The following is a 24,039-nucleotide window of genomic DNA, read 5'->3' as shown; positions in this document are numbered from 1 at the left end:
TATGTATTGATTAAATATAAGACATTTCAATATTTGTTGAATTATGATATGGAAAATAAGTTTCCCCATACAAGAAAATGTGTCTTCACAATGATTTCGCATTTTGCTAAAAATTGTATACTTACTACATGTATCTCCCTGGAGCAGATAATAGACTTGTTGCCCATTGAAGAAAGTAAATGGCTGTAAAGAGTTCCAATCCACATGGTCCTTAATACTGAATTATATAAAGACTATAAAATGATAAACTCAAACTGAATAATGGATAACCCACAGACTGTGGCAATGTATATTTTTTTATATTTTTTTTTTATGGTCTTGTCGATATATTAACTGCTATTGTCCCTAGTGTTTTATGTGATGTTGTTGTGCTGTGTGTGTAATATGTGCTAAATTGTGAATTAAAACAAATATATACATATACATAAGACATTTCTCAGGCAGTAGATCCCATGAATTTGAGAAGTTCTGGTCTGGTCTTGGTCTCTTCCCGGTCTCAACACACACCGGTCTTGGTCTTCTTGATTGTCTCAGTTCAGCTGGTCTGGACTACAACACCGCTGGACGTGCAAACTTTTTTTTCTATGAAGACGGGAGTAAACAATTTATCTTTGCTCTTTAATATGCAATTTGCATATCTATCTTGCAGTAATTCTTAAAGACACAGTGGAGAGAGTCTTTACAGCGTTACTCTGGGTCACAGTACAGCGACTGAAGAAAGGCCAACCTTTGGCACCTGAGGGCACCTTAGCGTTTGACAAAAAGGTGTCATTGGAAGATGACACTAGCTAAGTAATAAGGAAAGAGTTATCACCAGCTTTCAGCCTCACTGTGTTTGAAAAGTACAACCTTCTGCCTAATAAATTACCTACACAGTAAATTACATCAACAAAGCAAAGAGGACTGGAATGGAAAAGCACTCTTTCAGCCCGGCGCTGAAATAGATGTGCAAAGCAGACATAGATAAGAGCTGTATATCTCCCACCTGAGGCAAAGGACGATGGACTTTACCCTGAGAGACAGATCGCCAGTGAGAGCTGAGAGAGTCACGTGTACAACACAGAGAGACAACCCGTTTCATTAAAAGAAGTTCAGCATGTCTGTTCTCGCCACGCACCAAGACACCGTGTGAATGTGTGAGCAGGATGAAAGAAGCCATTCTTTGAAGAAAGTTAAAAAAATATCACTCTTTGTTTATCAGGCTCAAAGAGAGAAGATAATAAAGCCATAGCCATAATGACTGCAACACAAAGGGAGAAATCTGTTCAAGGAATAGTTCACAGAGAAAATCAAAACTCTGTCATCATTTACTCACCTTCACGTAGTTCTGAACCCATATGACTTTCTTCCGTGGGACACACAAAGACAAAGACTCTTGCCCATTCCCTTGCAATAGGGGACTGGTCTTTTAAGCTACCAAAAGGATCCAAAAGTAACTTAAAAGAAAATAACTTCTTATGTCTTCTAAATCCATATGATATCTTTGTGTGAATAATGTCATAATTTACTGAAAATCATGAACATCTGCCCTTATTGGTGCGAGAAATGAGAGAAGTAGACATTTCTGATTTGTGAATTAATCATTCTTTGGAGTTGATTTTTTCAAAGAATCAGTCGATCTGTATCAGAAAACTTGTCTGCAATATTCAGAGTAAAGCTCACAGCAGCAATGATCTGTTCTCAATGGTTAACAGCTCACTGGAGTGAAAATGATCAGTCAATAGCGACTTACATTTCGGTATCTTTTCCACACAATGCTACCTCATGACTTCAGAAGATTTGGAAAATAACGCACATATCATATGGACTACTTTTATGTTATTTTATGGTGATTTTTGATCCTTTTTTGAAGCTTGAAAGCTCTGATTCCCAATAGAAACGAGCGACAGAGTCTTCAGAATTATTCCTTTTGTTGTCCACGAAAGAAAGAAAGTCATGTGGGTTCGGAATGACATGAGGGTGAGTAAATGATGACAGGATTCATATTTATGGGAGAACTGTGCCTTTAAAGCACTAGACAGCAGTGAGATTAAATGAAGAGCAGCATCAAATATTCCTCATCAAATTTTTGTAGTATCTCAGCTGTACTATCTACATTTTTATAGCTCCATTGAGAAACATCTGTGACTAAGCTGATATTTAAACTAAATCCGCTAAGTCTCCTAAGTTATGAAAGAGCTACATCTGAGCAATAGCTTTTTTCCAAATTTCCTCTTGTATGATGTTTTTTATTGGTGCATGCATGCTTATTAAACTGAAGAAAAGAAAAACAAATATATTTGTGTATGTTTTGAGAGACATGCTCTTGCTAGCTCTGTATCAATAACCAGTGTAAAAAATGACAGAATCCCATTGTCATCCAATTCATTCCACATTGTTTTAAAAAGCAGAAAGCGTTTGATTACAGCAGTCTACATGTTTTCAACACAGCGTGGTGATTGTGTCGAGCCTGGCACCAAATCAGAATGGCCGACATCTCATTTGGAGCTTTGTTCTATTTTTCATGGCTTTCTCTCTCAGTGGTGATCCAGACGAGCATTGCATCACTCTCAGTTCCTGATATAACTTCACTCCACCTGGAGGACAAAAAGCGTGGCCTATGCCAGGGAAATTTGGGCAAGATTCCACACCCAATATGAACCGAGTCCAACCCGAAGAAAATATCAATAGCGAGTAATTGCTTAAAGACTGCTGGACGCAGTTTTTTGAGGCCCTGAACCAAAACAAACAGTCTATGGGCAACTTTCCCACTGGCTGTGTAAACAGTGTTGAGGTTGCATGAAAGTATTCACCGTAAAATTGTTGTGGACATTTCCATGAATGATTTTTGCGTTTCCTTTTGCATTGCCTGTTACTGCTGATTGTTTGAAGACGGGCCAAACACAGTGAATTTGCTATCATTCATGTTGACCACTATAAAAACGCAGGCCTTCTGAGAATAGTTTGGTCATAAACCAGACGGTGCACAGAAGATGTCATCCAGCTCTGGTAAAAACATAAATGTTTAATAGGATGTTTCACCCCTTCCAATTTCCATTCTCTGAACATAAAAAGTGAAAGTTGACACTTTTCAAACTAATAACACTAAGGTGTGGGTGCTATTTATCAATGGCGTTTTGAATCACAACTAGCCTGAAGGCAATGAAACCTGCGGAGGAGCATTGAAATTGATGACACCATTGCTGGTGCAACCTTTTGAATAGAATATTCAAGCACACACACACACACACACACACACACAAAAATATTCTTACCTTATCCCACTGTCTCCCGCGGTCCAGAGTGATTATGATCATGGAGGGGTTGACCAGATATCCATCACTGTTGAAGGAAAAGTCTGTGTTCTCCCATGACACATTCAGCATATGCCTGTGAAAAGAGTCAGACAGATATTTTCAAAAAAATATTTAGGAATCTCCACCCAAAACACCCAAGCAACTGCACAGCAACATACTAAACAACCAACAAGAATATCTTACCAAAAACCACCCAGAATACCCACCCTAGCAACCCCATAGCAACATACGTAAAACCACCTGTTACACTATAGTAGCGGCATAACAATGCAATAAAAACCTCCCAGAACACCCTAGAAACCCCAAAGCAACAAACAAAAAACATTCCTAACACCCAAGCTATCAACTGCATAGCAACACACATAAACCACCTGTTACTGTTACACCCTAGCAACCACATAGCAACATAAAAAACACTCATACTGTAACACCCAAGCTGTCAGCCACATAGTAAAACTAACCGTTATACCCTAATAACTGCACAGCAATGCACTAAAAACCTCCCAGATCACCCTAGCAACCGCATAGCAACATACAAAAACTACATATAACACCCAACCGCATAGCAACACACGTAACCTGTTACAACCTAGTAATCGCATAGTAAAGCACTAAAAATCTCCAAGAGCACCCTAGCAATCCCATAGCAACATACAAAAAATACTCATTACACCCAAGCTATCAACCGCATAGCAGCACACGTAAAACCACCTTTTACACCCTAGTAACTGCATAGCAACGCACAAAAACATCCTACAACACCATAGCAACCGCATAGCAACATACAAAAAACACGCATAACACCCAAGCTTTCAACTGCATAGCAACACACGTAAAACCACCTTTACACCCAAGTAACTGCATAGCAACGCACTATAAACCTCCCAGAACATGCTAGCAACCCCATAGCAACATACAAAACACGCATAACACCCAAGCTATCACCCGCATAGCAACACACGTAAAACCACCTGTTACAGCATAGTAACCTCATAGCAACGCACAAAAAATCTCCCAGATCACCCTAGCAACCCCAAAGTAATGCATACCCAGAAAGTCCTAGCAACAACATGGCAACGCAATAAAACCGCCAGAACACCCTACAGTGGCGTCTATTCGGCCCCATGTTGTGTGTTTTTCTGTCTGTCTCGCAATGTCTCTGGTCTCATATAGCAGCAGAATTGGTTTGTTTTGGGGGGTTTTTGTACGGATTTTTTGTCTCTTGGGGTTTCACAACATCCTGATAATTATTGTTGGGCTTTCAAAAAAAAAGATCCTTTTCTGCTGAAACAAATTCCCAAAGCAACAGAAAATGCCAAACCCATACCAACACTTCCGCTTGGGCCTCCCTGAGGACAGTACACAGTCTCTCAGTTTTTTCAGGATCCTTCACTTCTCAAGGCTCTCTCCACTGAAGCCATCTAAATCAACCTGCCTCCAAACACAGGCTAGACCTCAGTGTGGAGCAGCTTCTGTTTCAGCTGGATTCATTCCAGTAGCTTCAGGACAATCATCACATATCCCAACAGCAACATTTTGCATCTGCTTCTAACGTTGCGTGCTAAGAAATTGCAGATGGTGCAGAACAAGTTATGTACTACCAAACTGTAATGTCTAGGGTTAGGGGGTTGAAAATTTCAAATTAGGACGTACTGTAAATGTTACCTCAAATCACAGATTGTTGACTCCTAAATTATCTGACTTTAATTTTTACCCACTCAACAATAAAATAGGTGAAAAATTAAACTAACTGAGAAAAATCTAGGGGGTGGGTTTTTTGATCTGGGCCAATATGTAAACACCTAGCAACCACACAGAGCACCCTAGCAACCACATAGCAATGTGCTAAAATCCACTCAGAACATCTTAGTAACCACATAGCAACACCTTGGCAACGCCCTAGCATCTTGGCATTGACTGTTCTTTTCAGAACATTCTATTCACTTCGGAAAATATAGATTATTTTTTTAAACATTATTACCTGCTATCATCCATCTAATTTCTTGTTCCTCTGTTTGTACTCCAGACAGATTTTGTTGTTTCTATTTTGTCTCTATGGAATTTTGACTGATAATTTTAGCATTGAACCTGAGCTGTTTTGTCTTTTTGTGAATGGTACATAAAAAGTGAGATTTCTCTGCATAATAAAAGCCCAAAAAATAACATACACATTGGCACAAACATTGTTATTGTAGTCGAACAGCTAAAGTTTACACAGCACCTCAGATCAAGTGGAATGCATTATCTGAACAAACTCCATTAGCATTCTGGAAGTCTGATATACTTTTAATTCTGAACATTGCATCACTGCCCATATTATTGAAAATATCTGCTCTTATGCTCAAAGCATTATTAAATCAGAAGATAATTACAGCCACATGATTCATCATGCACCATAATTCGGTCTCGCTGTGGGTGGGATATTAGACGGCCTCATCTCATCTATACACACATCACACACACACACACACAGCGTCCCAGCGGATGTGATGAAAGCCCCCTGAGTATTATGGGCACGCTTAAGTGTCATCTGTGTGAAAAGCCAGCATAATCTGATAATCTGCTGTAATCTCATTAACAGGTAAAATGACTTAATCGCAAGAGCATTAAAATCCGACTTAATTAAAAACAGCCCATCAATAATGAGGGTGACTGTCCTGGATCGAGTTCATTTCAGTGGCATTTTATCTTTATATCCCAAAACTGAATGAGTAACGAGAAAATAAATCCCCTCAAAAGCAAGATTATATTGTCAAGAAGTCATTCTACCGGGGGAAGGTTAAAGGAGAACTCCGGTCAATTTTAACATTGAGCTCAATTTTTAGTAAATTTGGAGTGCTGTCAATACAGAGAACAACGACAAAAATCGGTGTTGCCTACACCGTGTTATCCTCTTTTTAAAATTTACACCCTATTGACTTGAATGGGGCAAGTTTTAAACTTAACCAGTTCTTAGTCTTATCATCCTTGATGTGTCATTACAAGTGCCCAGCCATGTTGAGTGATTCCTTAAGAGTGAACACGAGTGAATCTGACTGCAGTAGATGTGAAAGATATGAATAAAAATGATGTTATATCAGCCAGCGCAAATACCTGTATTTAGTTCCTGTTTTCGGTGGAAGTCCAAAGTAGTCGATTGTCGAGTTCACGCGCATAGGTTTAGATACTATGATCACGCGCGTGAACTCGACAATCGACTACTTTGGACTTCCACCGAAAACAGGAACTAAATACAGGTATTTGCGCTGGCTGATATAACATCATTTTTATTCATATTTTTCACATCTACTGAAGTCAGATTCACTCGTGTTCACTCTGAAGGAATCACTCAACATGGCTGGGCACTTGTATGACACATCAAATATGTTAAGAGGATAAAAGCAGGTTTAAAACTTGCCCCATTCAAGTCAATAGGGTGCAAATTTTAAAAATAGGATAACACAGTGTAGGCAACACCGATTTTTGTCGTTGTTCTCTGTATTGACAGCACTCCAAATTTACTAAAAATTTAGCTCAATGTTAAAATTGACCGGAGTTCTCCTTTAATGTGTTCAGCTCTGTTCTAAAAACTAGTGAGCTGCCTCGCTGCCTACAAAGGCGGCTGTTTCTAAGACAGTATGCTAACCGTCATGTGACCTCATGTGAATGATTTAGATTAGAACACTCTCCATAGCAACTCAAAATACAAAGTCCCTTTAAAGCAAGTCATTTCAGTTGGTGGCCATCTTTGAAATGCCTCTCGGGCAGCTATTTCAAAACAGCTCCTATCTCTTTGAATGGGGAAACAGCATTTTTCAGGCTGGCTAAGGCAATGAGCATGTGCAGTTATAAGTGTGGTTTTAACTGGTTTAAAGTGATCTTTTAGCCTGGCCAAGCTAATTTTAGCTGGAAGGCCAGCTCATCTCTCAGCCTGTTGAAAAAAGTGTCCAAAACCCCTCTAAAACCAGCCAACAGATCCGCCTGATCAGGCTGGGAGACCAAACACCAGCAAACTGGTTTAAGATGTTTTTTTTCAGCAGGAACTGAACTATTATCTATAATTCTCAGCATTGAACTACATATGTTTGTTTATAATAATTATTTCTCTCAACTTATCCGCAATCTTGGATTTATTTTTCCCCTGAGTGTGTAGCAATGCATGCTGGGAATGCTTTCTCCACATTGGATAAATATTCGCTGCTTTAAAATTTGGCCACATGAATGACTTTGTACCTGGATCGCTACATTTACAGTGTTTTTGTCCTTTTTGGTCACTACGCTGCAGAAACGCATGAATTTACACATAAATAAAAACAAATTTAAAAAAAGATGTGCACGGATAAATAATTTACAATAAACTAGAGTTGTCAAAAAGTAACGACTTCGAGTGAAATTTAAAAATGTGACGATACCAGCATTTCCCTCCAGCACGTTGAACCGCATGTCTGTGATTGGCTACAATGATCAACAATGACATCTTTGACGCTCTTCATCGAGCGCTTTCACAGAGACACACAAGAGCGTTTTAAAGCAGGCGTCTGTCAGAGGATCCCTAATATATCCGCTGATAGACGCCTGCTTTTTACCGCTCCCGTGTGTATCTGTGTAAGCGCTCGATGAAGAGCATCAAAGACAACGTGTTTTTGAAGTGTTGATCATTGTAGCGAATCACAAACATATATGTTGAGTGGTGCAGTGTTGCTTCTCAAGTATAGTACATGTATCTTATTTCACTTAGGATTTTTTTATATTTTAACTTGAACAAAAATATATATTTCAGTGTATGAACTTCTATGTGCTCTACAGAAAAAATAACAGCATACAGGTTCAGAACGACATGAAGGTGAGTAAACTCATCCTTTGATACTTGTATAAAAAGCACTTGTGGTATATCACAGCAATGCACACACACGTTCACAGATCTCCCGCATGATTTACAAGCCAATGACCTTGGGCTGCACCAAACACAGAGCACCTCTCTCTGCATCGGCCGCTCAAACTCCGGCCCCCTTTGGATGATTAAAACATTTTCTGACGAAATAGGATTTGTTGTGTTCCCTGGCACAGATGGCACCAGATTGCTCTTTTGGGCAGCCCTGGCAAGAAAGGGCACATCACACGTTATATCTTCGCTCTGATCCCTGTATCTAAATCCGGATGGCACAGACTGGGCAATGTGCAGCAAAGTGAGCACCATGGTTTTTGGCCCTACTACAGAAAAATGTTGGCAGAAGTTCAAACTTTCCTGTCACTTTATATCCATCAACCTCAACTTTGCTTATGCGACCCTGTTGGGTCAGGAGTTTTCGTAACCTTATCGTAGATTTCACAACATACCACAATATTGTGCACATGGATTTACCCATTACCCCCCTATCTGTTGTTCAAAATCTCTGCCATATTTACTCAATTTACTTACTATCCCATCTATACAGCAAGCGGTATTGGGAATAGTGGGTCCCAAATCAAAGTACATTAAAATATCATGTCAAAGGTATTCATATAGTGTCCTATTTCTGATGGACTTTAAGTATTATTACTTAATTCCTATTAACTATTTCTGATGGACTTGAAGTACTATTGCTTAATTTCTATTACCGGTACTGACAGAGTAAATTACCAACAACCCCTTGTACTACAGAAAAGTAGACCTTTGTTATGCCATAAATACCAATAAATGTGAGGGAATTGCTTAATAGGGATGCACAATGTCTGCCGACATTAACTATTTTTTAATTCATTGGTATCCACCATTTGTGTTCATTCATTCTATTTTTACATTTACATTAGCTTGGCCATCATCCAACTTAATAGCTTAAAAGCTATTAAGAGCACCTATTATTTAATAACACTGTTAAATGTAATCTTTAACAAGTAATATAATTTTTCATATCCATTCTGAACATTACAGTGGTATGCATAAGTTTAGACACCCATGCTAAAGTTGCCTAAAAAGAGGAATAAAAAAATCATCTTTTGGAAATTTATCTTAATGCCTTAATTTAAAAAATGAGGAAAACTCCAACCTTTAAGGACACCAATTTTCTTTGTGAATGAATAATGTATCGTAAAAAAATAAATGTTCTTCCTTAAAATACAGGGTGCATAAGTTTGGACACCCCTATGTTAAATTCCCATAGAGGCAGGCAGATTTTTATTTTTAAAGGCCAGTTATTTCATGGATCCAGGATACTCTGCGTCCTGATAAAGTTCCCTTGGCCTTTGGAATTAAAATAGCCGCACATCATCACACACCCTTCACCATACCTAGAGATTGGCATGGAGTACTTTCCATAAGATCATCTCTCAATGCAAATCAAACCAGCTGTTAGGCTAACTGAAATTAAACCATGTCAATCTCTAGGTATGGTGAACGGTATGTGATGATGTGGGGCTATTTTAATTCCAAAGGCCAAGGGAACTTTATCAGGATGCATAGTATCCTGGATCCATGAAGTAACTGGCCTTTAAAAATAAAAATCTGCCTGACTCTATGGGAATTTAACATAGGGGTGTCCAAACTTATGCACCCTGTATTTTAAGGAAGAACATTTATTTTTTTACGATACATTATTCATTCACAAAGAAAATTGATGTCCTTAAAGGTTGGAGTTTTCCTCATTTTTTAAATTAAGGCATTAAGATAAATTTCCAAAAGATGATTTTTTATTCCTCTTTTTAGGCAACTTTAGCATGGGTGTCTAAACTTATGCATACCACTGTATATTGTCGTGATGCTTAAATTAATTTAAAATGCATTTTACACAATGTGTCCGCACAATTTGGCATGTTTCATTGCATTATCACAAATAAATCAAACAATTTATGCTTTCAAAATCGTAATTTTTTTTGAACAATATGTGAATAAAGGGTGAAGAAGTCAATTTTAGTATCAGCTATCAGCCATAACATGAAGATCATTACCGGTATTATAGATAGGCTTTTAGAGCCCTTTCATACACCCGGGGCAATGCAGCACCAGGCAAGTGTTTTTTGCTAGTTTCAGCCCGACGTCCTGTTTACGTCCTGCGGCACTTGTTTAAATAGCAAATGCATTTGCGCCCATTTGTGCGTCCATGGCCGTGCTGGTCTGAAAACAAGGTGTGTTCGGGCGCATTGTTGGCGCGTTACTATTTTGAGGGAACGGACCAATTGAAACCTGGTCTAAAGTCAATGGTGCAGCATTTCTTGACAAACTAGCCAAATATTAAAATTACAATGTAAAAGATTATTATTGTGTACATAAAGATATGGTGGAATCCGGCTTGTCCCGTAGATGGTCTGCTCGCACGCCTTAACCTCGTGCACTAGCAGATCCGTTTCCTCTCTGGAGAAGCATTCAGTTTTTCCGAATTCCAAATTCCGCCATGTAAATAACAATCCGCCATGGCTTGAGCGCATCTAGTTTTTCAAAGGGAATGGGAGATGAGAATCTAGTTGGTTTATTGCACGTTACGCCCAAAACACACCCATTACTTATTAAGAGAATAAGTACAACCCTTTTAGACCATGCGCCGGGTGCGCCTACTATTTTTCCCGTCGTAAAACTAGCAAAAGTGGATTCGGACTTGGTGCACTTGTGCTAAGCCACCCTGTGCTTTAGACCATGCGCTTAGTTTAAAATAGGACCCCTAATATCATTGCATCCCTAGTTTTTGAATGTATGAACCTAAGGGTTAAGGCTAGTATCTCCACCAAATCAAAACTCTGAAAACTCACCTGTAGAGACTGTCATTGGTGGATGGCCGAACCGGACTCAGACAATCCATGTGTCCGTCAGGAATAAACCCTTTCTGCTTGCGGAAGCTCTCCACTCCTTTCACGACGATGGCTACACCATCCCTGACTCTGTTTCTCAAGCTCATCTTCCAGCGATCTGAGATAATGCTGATCAATCCAATGGGGAAGCTGTCTGGAGGCGACGTATTGGGGTTTCCCACCGCAAGGCTGGGGATAAACCAGATATACCCCGGACCAACCAAACCCACTTCCCTGGCCATGGTGAACAGGTACTGGGCCTCATCATGCGAGCAGTAAACCAGCAGCACCTGCGCGTCGATCTGCTGAAGTAACCGGTGTGCACGGAGGTCGTTCATGCCGTCGGCCGACATGTCAAACGTCAAGATGTCCTGCAACTCCCAGAGGAAGTAAGACGTGTCGATGAAAGAGCGGATGTAGTCCACGTAGGAGTTATATCCTGGGTACAGGCTGGTCACCACCACGAAACTGTCCCAGTTGTACTCCTCCATCATCTTGAACATCCCATTGATCTGCTGCTCGATGGAAGAGCCCAGCTGAAGGAAGGTAGAACCGTCGCCCTGTCAGAAACACAGGAAAGTTAGAGCTTGACATCATTTCTCCATATGGCTTTAGGCTGTTAAAACCAAAATTTGCATCAAGATTTCATAATGGTATAAAACCAAAAACATTGTCTAAATGCAATACTACTATTAATAGTAACAATAATAATATGATCATTATTATTATAAGACACCTAAATTAAATATAATAACTCTTGCATATTACTTTAGCATACTATTTAATATTATTATATTTTATATAATTTTATATTCATATAGTAATAATAAACATCGTCATCTGACTACATCATTTCATGCATTATTTTTGAATATATATTTATTCACAGGTGTGTTTTGTGTAAATCAACTTCTGTTCAAATCAACTTTGAATGCAGCTCATCCAATTAAATTATATTTTATTATTGTAATAATTATATAAGTAATAAGTCATATATTCATTATACAAAAAAAATATAATCCTAATTTATAATAATACTTATTATTATTATATTGGTTTTATTATTATAAACTTAAATATAAATACAATTCCATATTACTATAGCGTTCTACATAATATTATTATATTTAATATAAGTTTATATGAATATAATAATAATCATCACCATCATCTTAAACAACAGCATAACATAAATATAGACTGAAAATGATATTGTTATAATGACTATTCAAAACAACTTTGAATGCAATTCATCTAATGAAATTATAGAGCCGTAACTATTTGCTTGATAAAAGTTCTTTAATTGTGCTTAATGTGGCACAAATAAAGCACACCCTGCAAATGAGTTTACAATAAAAACTTTACATGGGACTGGTGTCAGACTGTTAAATTGGAAATTAACGTGACTAAAACAAAAGGACTTATAATACAAACGAAACCAAGAGGGGCCAGTAACATAAACCCTGTTGTACTTAACAGCCGGCCTGTGGAAGTAGTGGAACATTTTAAGTACTTGGGTACAATCTTTGATCGCACTTTAAGTTTTAGGGCCCTATTTTAACGATCTGAAACGCAAGTGTCAAAGCGCAAAGCGCAAGTAACTTTGTGGGCGAATACCGGCGCTGTTGCTATTTTCCCGGCGGGATAAATGCCTCTTGCGCCTAGCGCAAATCTAAAAGGGGTTCGTCTGAAGTAGCTTCATTATTCATAGGTGTGTTTTGGGCGTAACGTGAAATAAACCAATCAGAGCGTCCTCTCACATTCCCTTTAAGAGCAGGCGCGCTTGTTCCATGGCGGATTGCTATTATAACGGCGGATTTGCCAGCGCACGCCAGGAGCGGTTCACAGCCGAGGAGACCGACGTTCTCGTCGTCAGGGCCGTAAAACACACAGAAGTGACATTGGGGATGATGGGAGAAACCCACCCAAATTAGCTTCGGTTAAACAGGCGTATCATTTGGGTAAATGTGTAGCCTAATCTAGATTTTTAAAAAAATAATCTAGATAGATCTTTTTCACATCTTCACGGACACAACAATGATTTCCCTCGTGTGTTAATATTTTTCCTTGTAATAATGTATGATTTGCAAAAATGAAAACTGCTGCGTCTTTTTATAATTATTAGAGAATCAAAGTGAATGCGCGTTAACACGCTACATTATGGCCAAGCACGCGCCCTTAAAATACCATATCACTAACGCGCAACGCGCCACTGTCTTTAGACTGTTTTTTTGTCCTGGTAAGTGGCGCACTTGCTTTCTAAAACTGGAAATTAGCACCAGGGAAGTTTTGCGCCGGAACACGCCTCCTCTTTGCGCTGAACCGCCCCCGCGAGCGCAAGTCAATTGCGCTGGGTGCACGATAGGGCCCATAATGTTAACTCAGAGAGTATTTTTAATTAGAAAGTTGAGGAGTTTCAGGGTTAGTCAACACATTCTTGAGATGGCATATACGGGCCTGGTAGAAAGTATTTTACAGTTTAATATAACAGCTTGGTATGGCAACCTGAATGTGAAAGACAAAAACAAGCTTTCCAAAATTGTTAATACTGCAGGGAAGGTAATTGGCAAGTTACAAAGGCAGCTTGGGGATGTATTCGATAAGGCGGTACTCAGGAAGGCCAGACAGATGTCAGCAGACACTCTACACCCATTAAACTCAGAGTTTGAGGTGCTTCCATCTGGTCGTAGATTCAGGGTTCCAAGGGCGACCCGGAACATCTATAAGAGATCTTTTATTCCCCATGCCATACAGGAACTTAATTTAAACTGAAAGCATTTTTATATGCGTCTAGTGTAGGTCGAAACCTACCTTATTTCAATTGGCTGCGCTGTTTTCCATTTTCTGTTGTGGTATGTTGATGGTGGTATCGTTGTATTCTTAATTGTGTGTTTTTTAATGTAATTTTAACTGGGGTGTCACTGATGCATATTTGTTCGGAGAAGTCGAAGACAAATTTCCACTAAGGTGGACAATAAAGTCTAAATGAAATGGCAATTAAAAAGTCATTGCCTATATACAGTACATCACCCATAAAATTATTCAGGCAAAACATGTTCCGACTTTGAGGTTGCATTCCCAATCATCTATGCACAACAGTTGTATCATTTTACAACATAATACCAGTTACAATTTTGTCCAAAAAGCTTAGAGACATCATAAGGTAAATGACAAGGCATATGAAGAATATAAAGGCACCACAAATTGCACTGTTTGAATCTTGTCCAAAGAATACATTTACTTATCTGAAATAAAAGCTACTTTATCTAAAATTGTTACGAACACTGCTCTGAGACTTGGTTGAAGATCCAAATGCAGTCTTTATTAAGAGTAATCCAAAAAAGTACTCAAAAGCAGGCAAAGGTCCAAACATACTGAGATGAAGATAATTTAGACAGGGTCAAATACACACAACCAGACAGAAGACAAGAACACAGGATCCAGGACAGGAATACAGGAGTTCAGACACAGAGTGGTAACATTTTAGCAAGACTACACAAAGAATGCACGGGAAGACCAAGGTAACCAGGTAACAATACACAGGTGTACTGAATGAAGCCATAATGAGTCCAGGATTGTGGGGAATGTAGTCCTTAAAGGGGTGGTTGAGTATGATTTCACTTTTCTAACTTAGTGTGTAGTGTTGCTGTTTGAGCATAAACAACATCTGCAAAGTTACAACGCTCAAAGTTCAAAGCAAAGGAAGATATTTGCTTTTAAAGAAAAGGACTACAACAAACGGCTGGTAGGGACTACACGACATTCCTCCGGGGTTAGTGACATCAGCAAGTCTAAAATGTACATAAGCCCCGCCCCCGGGAACATGCAGTCCATGTTGAGAAGAGAAAAAGGTGTTGTGTAAGAGTACATTTGTGAGTCAGCTCAAACTTTTGCATCCATCTTTTCACATGCAATAGAAAGTCACTCTGTGTGCATCTCACAACAGTTCCTATACGAGCGATTTATAGATTACCATGACAGAATATCATATTTGATATTCATCAACTAACCATTCAGACGCCCTGTTGCATTCTACATGTTGTCACTTCTTCTTGAGTCTCTCCATCTTTGTCTGACTCCGTTTTAACATTAAAGGCAGAACAGTTTCTGTCATTTTAGTGTGTCTGCGTGAGGTAATCGCAGCTGCTAACACACACAAGCTCTTGAAACCCCGCCCTCTGCAGGAGCTCATTTGCATTTAAAGGGACAGGCACAAAACAGTGCATTTTTGCAAACCCTCAAAAAGTGACACCTTTAACATGCTATATAAAAATATCTGTGGGGTATTTTGTGCTAAAACTTCACACACACACACACACACACGCGCGCGCGCACACGCGCACACTCTGGGGACATCAGAGATTTATTTTACATCTTGTGAAAAGGGCATTTTACCACCACTTTCATATTAACACAGCGACAAAAGGAGTTCATGGGCACTCCAGATGGAGGATGTGACAAAAATCTAAGATTACACTGTACACTACTAACTAAATTGTCAAAAATCCCAAACTTCCCAATATCTGACTGCCTGAACATGACATTTGGTAAAAGGTTTTTCCACAAGAGAAAGATTGCAAACATCTCAAATAAACGGCAGAGCTTAGATGATATTTATAATGTGTAAAACATTTATCATTTCAGAAACAGTAAATGGTGACTGCATCTAAACTTGACCGAGATTTTCTCTAGAAGATGAAGGCCAACTGCTACCACCAGAGGATATTCATATTGAGCCGTTTCCTGCGAGAGACTTTCAGTGTTACACAGTGACGTCCTTCAGACAAAAGCATTGGGAAAGTAGGCTAAGCCTGTTCATTAGGCTGCCAACGGAAGATGTTTCCGGTTTATTCCACCTGTTCGCTGACCTCTTTAACTGCCCTAAAAATCACAATGCTTGAATGCTATAGTGTCAGTGAATGACCATTGCATTAAAAAAAAAAAAAAAAGGTGTGAGACAAAAGAACAGTTAGAGCAATATGATGGGTAAGGTATTTATAAGCTTGTCCCATTACAAAATTACAAGCCTATATTTTTATATTACTAGATCTCTGGAGCTCAGACAGCAAATGTGAATATTCAAGTCTGCAATGGTACCGCAGGGAGTCAGAACATTTTGACAGGATCGACCTCAATATATATCACTATAAAGATCTGCGTCTTTGTACTACATTTCTTTGAGTCTTCACCTTGATTGCTGTTCTAAAGACTTGCTGTTATTAAATGACCTTAATTATCTTGTATTAGTGACTCATTTCAATTGAAGATGAAACACTGACAGGGTGACTAGAGTTTGCCAAACATCCAAAGCTGTCATTGCTTAAGACATTTGGCCAAGTGCCGTCACATCTATGCAGGGGTTTTCAGTGACCCCCAAATAGGATGAACCTGAAAACTAAAATATTAAGGCAGTTATGTATTATTTATATATATATATATATTATAAATACATACATATATATATATATATATATTATAAATACATAACTGTATATATTAATAGTATATATTAATAATATATTAATAGTAATATTGTGAAATATTATTACAATTTTAAATAGTGGGTTTCAATTTTAATATACTTTAAATATAATTTATTTCTATGCAAAGCTGAATTTTCAGCATCATCACTCCAGTCTTCAGTGTCACATGATCCTTCAAAAATCATTCTAATTTGATGATTTGATACTCAGTTATTATCAATGTTGGAAACAGTTGTGCTGCTTAATATTTTTTTGGAACCTGTGATACTTTTTTTCAGGATTCATCGATAAATAAAAAGGTCAAATTCAAAATAGAAATCTTTTCCAAAAATATAATATAGTAATATCACTTTTGATCAATTTAACTCATCCTTGCTGAATAAAAGTATTAATTTATTCTTCTTTTGTTTAAAAGGAAAAAATGATATAAAAATGGTATATTGTTACAAAATATTTATATTTAAAATATATTCTGTTCTTTTTTTTTTACTTTTTATTCATCAAAGAATCCTGAAAAAGTATCACAGGTTATAAAAAAAATATAAATCAGCATATTAGAATGATTTCTGAAGGTCCACGTGACACTGAAGACTGAAGTAATGATGCGGAAAATTCAGCTTTGCATCTCAGAATATATTAATATAATATTAAAATAGAAAACCATTATTTAAATGTTTTATAATATTTCACAAAATCACTGTTTTTTTCTGTATTTTTGATCAAATAAATGCAGGCTTGATGAGCAGAGACTTCTTTCAAAAACGTTAAAAATAGCAATGTCTTCAAACTTTTGACCAAATGCTAATTTATTACCAAATGACTTGCATGAGAACGTATAATGAGCCAAAAACTCCAAAACGCTCTTATGTGAAACGGCTCTGAATTGAGAACAGACTGCAGTGGTACATTGTATTGCATAATGATGATAATGTATTGTCAGTGGAGATTATGTCAAGCTTATGTCATCTTGAATCATAATGTAATCTTTCTGTCTCTCAGCTCTAAACCATGTGCATTTTATTTGGTCAGGAGTGTGTGACATGTATATTGTTGAAAATGCAGAATGTTGCTGCTGACTCAAAGAACATGGCAACCCCTCCAGGCCCCTCCCCCTTTTGCTGACATCACATGCCATATCTAAACGTAGAGCTTTGGATAGGATTACCACCCTAAACACTTGAACACTGCAGAGAAACACTGATGAATTCACTAACAGATCCTGTGCCGTAGTAATGCTTCTTAACATATTCTGTGCATGTTGTTACCCGCGTCGTTAAATACATCGTGGTTTCTGCCAAGATACACACGTTATCTGTGAACATGACAATGTCTGTCTGTACTGGACAAATAATACAAAATAATGAAACTACATGCTATGGAGGTAACTTGTCATTTTTCACCACCGACATCATGTGGATTGTTGATGTGATGTGTGCTATTGCTTTTCTAAGTGATCTGACTTACAATTTCCTTCTGTTAGCAATCACATAGCAACGCCCTAGAGCCACGAAGGCATCTTTGGCACGCAACACTACTCACATTACTCAGAAAGTCATTCCTTTGATCATTTTTATTAAATAATTAATTTATAAATTCCTAAGGTTTTAAACATTGGTATTTAATTGAAAAAGGTAGAATTAGAAAAATTCTTTTTTTACTGTGCCTTTATGTATTTTTACTATTCTTTAAAGGGATAGTTCACTTTAAAATTTAAATTCTGTCATCATTTACTCACCCTCAAGTTGTCAAACCTGTATGAATTTCTTTCTTTTGCTGAACACAAAGGGAGATATTTTGAAGAATGTCAGTAACCAAACAGTTAACTGGTCCCATTGACTTCCATAGTATTTTTTTTTCCTACTTTGGAAGATTAGAGAGTGAAAAGTTTGTGTTTTTTTAAAGCGTGTCAATGTTAGGGAAAGTTACTTTTAAAAGTAATGCTTTACAATGTTAAATTACTCCCTAAACAAGTAAATAATTGTGTTACTTTTTTATGGAAATTAATGAGTTTTGTTACTTTGGTGTTACTTTTTCTCACCTGTGCTAGGCTTGCTTGTTTTTTTTTGTTTTTTTTAATAACAACCAATGTAAAGGCCCTTTCACACAAAAGTGAAATGAATAAGCCTCAGGCTGAAGGAAATACAAATGTACGTCTGTCGCCTGTACAGTAGAGCAGCTCAAACAAACCTTTCAGCTGTGCTGCCATTCTGGATTACAGAAGAACAGTAAAAACTAAAAAATGAAACACAATTGTGACGTTTATCTAAAGACATTTTCACTTATTAGTATGGCTGAGTTGGACCATCGAAGGTCAGCAGCAAAGACATTGGTTAATAAAGTAACATTAAATACACAGGGCCCTATTTTAACGATCTAAGCATGGTCTAAAGTGCAAGTGCATCCGAATCCACTTTTGCTAGTTTAGCGACGGGAAAAATGGTCTGCGCACCCGGCGCATGGTCTAAAAGGGTTGCCCCTATTCTCTTAAATAGTAATGGGTGTGTTTTGGGGCGTAACGGGCAATAAACCAATCAGAGTCTCATCTAACATCCCCTTTAAAAGCCAGTTGCGCTCGCCTCATGGCGTATTGTTATTTACATTGCGGAATTTGCAAGCGGAAAGACTGAATGCGTCTCCAGAGAGGAAACGGATCTGCTCGTGTGCGAGGTTAAAGCGCGCAAGCAAAGCATCTACGGGACAAGCCGGATTCCACCATATATTTATGTACACAATAATAATCTTTTATATTGTAATCCTTTTATTTTCAATATTTGGCTAGTTTGTGTGCTGCTGCTCGTCCCTGTGTGTGTAATAATGATAACTGCGTCAGGCTGAAACTAGCAAAAAACATTTGCGTCGCGCCTGGCACTGCACTGCGCCGGGTGAATGATAGGACCCATAAAGTACATGTAATTTAACATTTGGTTGATGCACGTTTGCGTAATTTTCAAATAATATACATTGCATTTCACCGTTTCTTCATTTTGAGGAATGCTGAATGTGTTTTTGTGCAAGTGAGATGAGTAAATGCATGTTCAAATTTAGCCTAGAACTACAATAACCATCATGCTCACACACAGTGCGAATAATGCACTTACTCATGATTTCTCTCCACATGACAGGACAGGAGAGCTGTCGGTCAATAAATGGGAAAAAGTAACTTGCATTACTTATTTGAAAACGTAACTCAGATATAAATTTAAACGTAATGTGTTACTTTACTACTAGTACTAGTGCTCTTCATGTCTTTAACATGCATACACACTCACTTTTTCACCCTTTCTCTCTGGTTTTCTCTAGATATCTCCCCTCATTACTGAAACTATAGGTGTCCTGGTCTACTCATAAGATAAATATAATAGTTTAGCCGTATATGCATGCTTTATCTCCAAAGGAAGCTTCTCTCTGTGTGTCCCTCCATGTGTGAGAGAGATAGAGAGTCCACTGCGTTGAACTCACACAGATCTGAGACTCTGTGCACAGCAAAGATAAAGCAAATCTCTCCTCTGTGTCTCTGAGGAGCATCTAGGCCAAGCAAATATCAAGACAAACACAGTTAATCAAAGCAACGTCTGAAGAAATCATAAAGGTATATTGGCAAAAAAAAAAAAAAAAAACTAAGTTAATTTACTATTCTATTTCCTCTTGCCTGAAACCAGTTAACGTCGTCTGCCAGATCGATCTGTGTCTATGCCACTTGTGCAGCCAAAAGCAGCATGAGCGCGCATTGATCCATGATTGACTGCTGAGAGGAAACACACAATGATTTCATTCGCGTCGTATGGTTGACGTTTGAATGCTCGCTTCGCTACGAGATTAGATTCTGTGCACGGCCCGCAAGAACACAGTTCAAATAAATTAATTTTTGTTGACTAAATTGGATGCAGGTTGTTGCGTAGGATCAGAGGCATGATCATGAATGTCTAAAGGATTTTGCCTTTGTTTTTCAGGGTAACAGACGACCTAGCCACATGACTACTGTATGTTTGGCTCAGTAAGAGGGATACAGAATAATGGTACAAACTACAGTTGTTATGAAGCAAAAAACTCTCAGAACAAAGTAAGTTTCTATACTAATATCCCTCCATTTATTGTTGAAGCAGACGTCTTATAAACAGGAAATTGGACGAAGGGGAAAGAACAGTTAATCAATCCGAGTAATAAAAAATACCCAGAGGGAAAGTGGTACATTTGTATTTGTCCGTGTCTCACCACACTATCACAGTAGTATTTTAGGTTACTATGGTTACATACACCAGGTAATTTCTGTTAATCAGCCACTGATTGTAAGTACTAGGAAATGTGTCTTAAAGTCATAGTGACCTTGTCCTGAAGTTTTGAGTGCTTTCAATCCAGCCAATGGTTTGTTTGATTGGATACTGGATTTTAAGGTTTTAACTGTGATTATTTGGTAACACTTTAGTATGGGGAACACATATTAATTATTAACTATGACTTTTGCCTCAATAAACTCCTAATTTAATACTTATTAATAGTAAGTAAGCAACCCTCTATGCACACCTTGGCAATAGAATTGCCATTGGCTAGAACGTTTTTTTTAGTTACCCGCCAGACTGATATACTATAAAAAAATGTAAAAACATTTATATATATATATATATATATATATATATATATATAGTTATTAGTTGTGCGCCTTCACACTAGTTTACGGTGTGAAGTTGAAATAAAGTTAGCATCAAAAGGTCACGAGTGGGGTGATATTGATATTTTATTGATATTGATATTATATATATTGATATTGGTATTTTATGTCGTCGAATAAAACTTGAAAGTGTCTTGAGCTTGTGTTGCGGGAGTGAAAATATATTTATGCTAAACTTATGCTTGGCCTCGAACACACACACACTGGCGAGTAAAATCTAAGAATCTATTAGCCAATGGCAAATTATAGGCATTATTTAGTCACCCATTTTGAAGATTTAGTCGCAAATGTGAGTGATTTACTCGCATTGTAGAGGGTTGGTAAGAACGTTTTTGTAGCGTTTAAGTTTAGGCATAAGGTAGGATTAAAGGATGTAGAATATACTCATACAGAATAAGGCATTAATATGTGCTTTATAAACAGCCAATATCCTAGTAATATGCATGGTAATAAGCAAGTAGTTTATATTGAGAATTGAAACCTAACATAAAGTGTTACCGATTTTTTTGTTTTGGAACTGGACATCCTGCATGCCTGCCACTTATTCATTACCGACATACATAGTTTTACATAGTAAAATATGGCCCAAACTTGTTCACAAATGAACTGAAGTTACACTTCTGACCAATGTACCTTCTGGTTGAGACATCATCAGAAGTTTCAATATTTTGATAATAAAGTAAAAAGTTGCAAGGAAAGTAACATCAAATGGGACATTATACTAAAACTCTGAACGCAATTTACCGTACAAAAACAATGACCAAGGAGAACCAATCTCACATTTACCTTGTCATAAACATGATCTACTTCCAAAACAATGATATTCAAGAGGAACGACTATTTTTTTTACACTAAGCACTCCCTACCCAAAGAAAAATACAAATTTAAAAACACTTAACATGGCAATGTACTAAGACAGTGGAAGAACAAATTAACTTTTTTACCACTGATTACAGAAACTGACGACCCTAGAAATTTGTTATGATTTAAAGGAACATGCCGACTTTTTGGGACTTTATCTTATTCACTGTATCCCCCAGAGTTAGATAAGTCCACACATACCCTTTTCATCTCCGTGCGTGCCGTAACTCTGTCTGACGCACCCACCGCTAGCCTAGCTTAGCACAAAGACTGGAGGTAAACGGCTCCAGTTAGCACACTGCTCCCAATAAGTGAAAAATAATGCCAACATTTTCCTATTTACATGTTGTAATTTGTATAGTCACAGCACAAATGTACAAATAACAAGGTCACATGAGACAGAGCCTTCTTCTAACCGTATACACACTCCGCAAAAGTAGCAGTGCTTCGCCTTCTGAGAATATAGTTCCCAGAATGTATACGGTTAGAAGATGGCTGTGTCTCATGTGACCTTGTTATTTGTACACACTGTGACTATACAAATCACAACATGTAAATAGGAAAATGTTGGCGTTATTTTTTCACTTATTGGGAGCAGTGTGCTAGCTGGAGCCATTTACCTCCAGTCTTTGTGCTAAGCTAGGCTAGCGGTGGGTGCGTCAGACAGAGTTACGGCACGCACGGAGATGAAAAAGGTATGTATGGACTTATCTAACTCTGGGGGATACGGTGAATAAGATAAAGTCCCAAAAAGTCGGCGTGTTCCTTTGAACGTATTACTACAATTTTAAAATGTTACACTTTATTCTGGTAAAAGGCCTATTATGAGATTATTCTCAAAACTTATTCTTTTGTTCTGAATCATAGCTTTTTTCTTTTTTCTTTTTTTTTTTACGTGGCACTAAATGCCATCAGATTGAGACAATTTAGGCCACCAGATCTGCAGCGAGGGAGACTGATGGAATTTCTCTGTCTTACTATATTCAGGAAAGGTGTGCAGCAGGGAGGCCATCTGGTGTGACGGTGGCATTCATCAGTCAGAACCTGAGATGCCTGTCAACAGTCCACTGGGTGCAGCAGTGCAAGCCTGCCAATGAAAGCTTTAAACTTAGAGCTAGGAAATGATACTTCAACCCTTTAAACTCCCATCCTAGGATTCATTTCACACATACTACGGCAATATGCCTTTACAAGTATATACCGTAAGTACATTTTGTATAGGCTGACTAGTATATCCTAATCTGTTGTGCAAGCTCGTGTTTTTAGAAATGCGTGTTTTCAGATGGTGAAAATATGACAAACAAATTTTATCATGATTATTACAGTGTACCAGACTAAAGTTAATAAACACAACACAGACAAAACATCTGGGATTGTAGAAAAATCTCTTATAAAACAACGTGGGATAAAAAGGAAAGCAATTGAGAGAAATGTAGGCTGCTTTTGATTCTCACACTAAGAAATCCTACATTTTCATATCAATAAGCTCTATAAACACAATATTACTTGGTTTCAAACAAATATGATATGTTTGGGATGATTATGCATAAAAATACCACCTCAAAGACAATAAAAGACTCTCTAAAATATGTTCAATTTGCAGTATCAGTTTGACAGAATTGATGACTTCAATACAGTGAACACTAATCTATTTATCATTCAGAACATTCGTAAAAAAGTAATACTTTTTTCAGTCTGGTCGAAAATGCAATTACAATTATTAAATGTTGGACCAGCAATATTCTCCAGCTAGCCGTTACGCACTGCATTCTTTTAGTAATAAAGATTTTCATAGACAGGTTTATGGATTTAGCATTAAAAACAAGGAATATTCTGTTCTTGCGCACTGAGTGATTTGAATATAAATTCAGTCAGGTGACAAAAGACTGCTACAGAATGACAAATCAACAGTTTCAAATCTCTAGATGCCACAAACTAGACGTCAGCAGTCCATTTTATAGCTTCGTATGGTGCCCTAAATAAACATGATATTTCT

At 37.7% G+C, this 24,039-nt stretch overlaps 1 protein-coding gene and 1 long non-coding RNA gene across 2 annotated transcripts in view; one reads left to right on the top strand and one right to left on the bottom strand.

Annotated features, from left to right (window-relative positions):
* The window catches only part of grin2ca (glutamate receptor, ionotropic, N-methyl D-aspartate 2Ca), a 78,634-nt gene that overhangs the window by 28,099 nt on the left and 26,496 nt on the right, over positions 1-24,039 (bottom strand). Inside the window, exons 4-5 of the mRNA XM_079609551.1 lie at positions 10,995-11,593; positions 3,255-3,369 (exon numbers count right to left, since the gene is read on the bottom strand). Coding sequence (XP_079465677.1) covers positions 3,255-3,369; positions 10,995-11,593 — 714 coding nt within the window. The remainder of the gene's footprint in view (positions 1-3,254; positions 3,370-10,994; positions 11,594-24,039) is intronic.
* LOC306996731 lies at positions 1,776-23,593 on the top strand. The gene is made up of 3 exons (XR_013797160.1): positions 1,776-1,959; positions 20,467-20,576; positions 23,031-23,593. It is a non-coding gene; the product is annotated as an uncharacterized lncRNA (long non-coding RNA).

This window comes from Phoxinus phoxinus, assembly GCF_949152265.1.
Source record: "Phoxinus phoxinus genome assembly, chromosome: 1".
NCBI lineage: Eukaryota > Metazoa > Chordata > Actinopteri > Cypriniformes > Leuciscidae > Phoxinus > Phoxinus phoxinus.
Note: the sequence above shows the minus strand (reverse complement) of the source record. Positions and strands in the feature narration are given on the sequence as shown.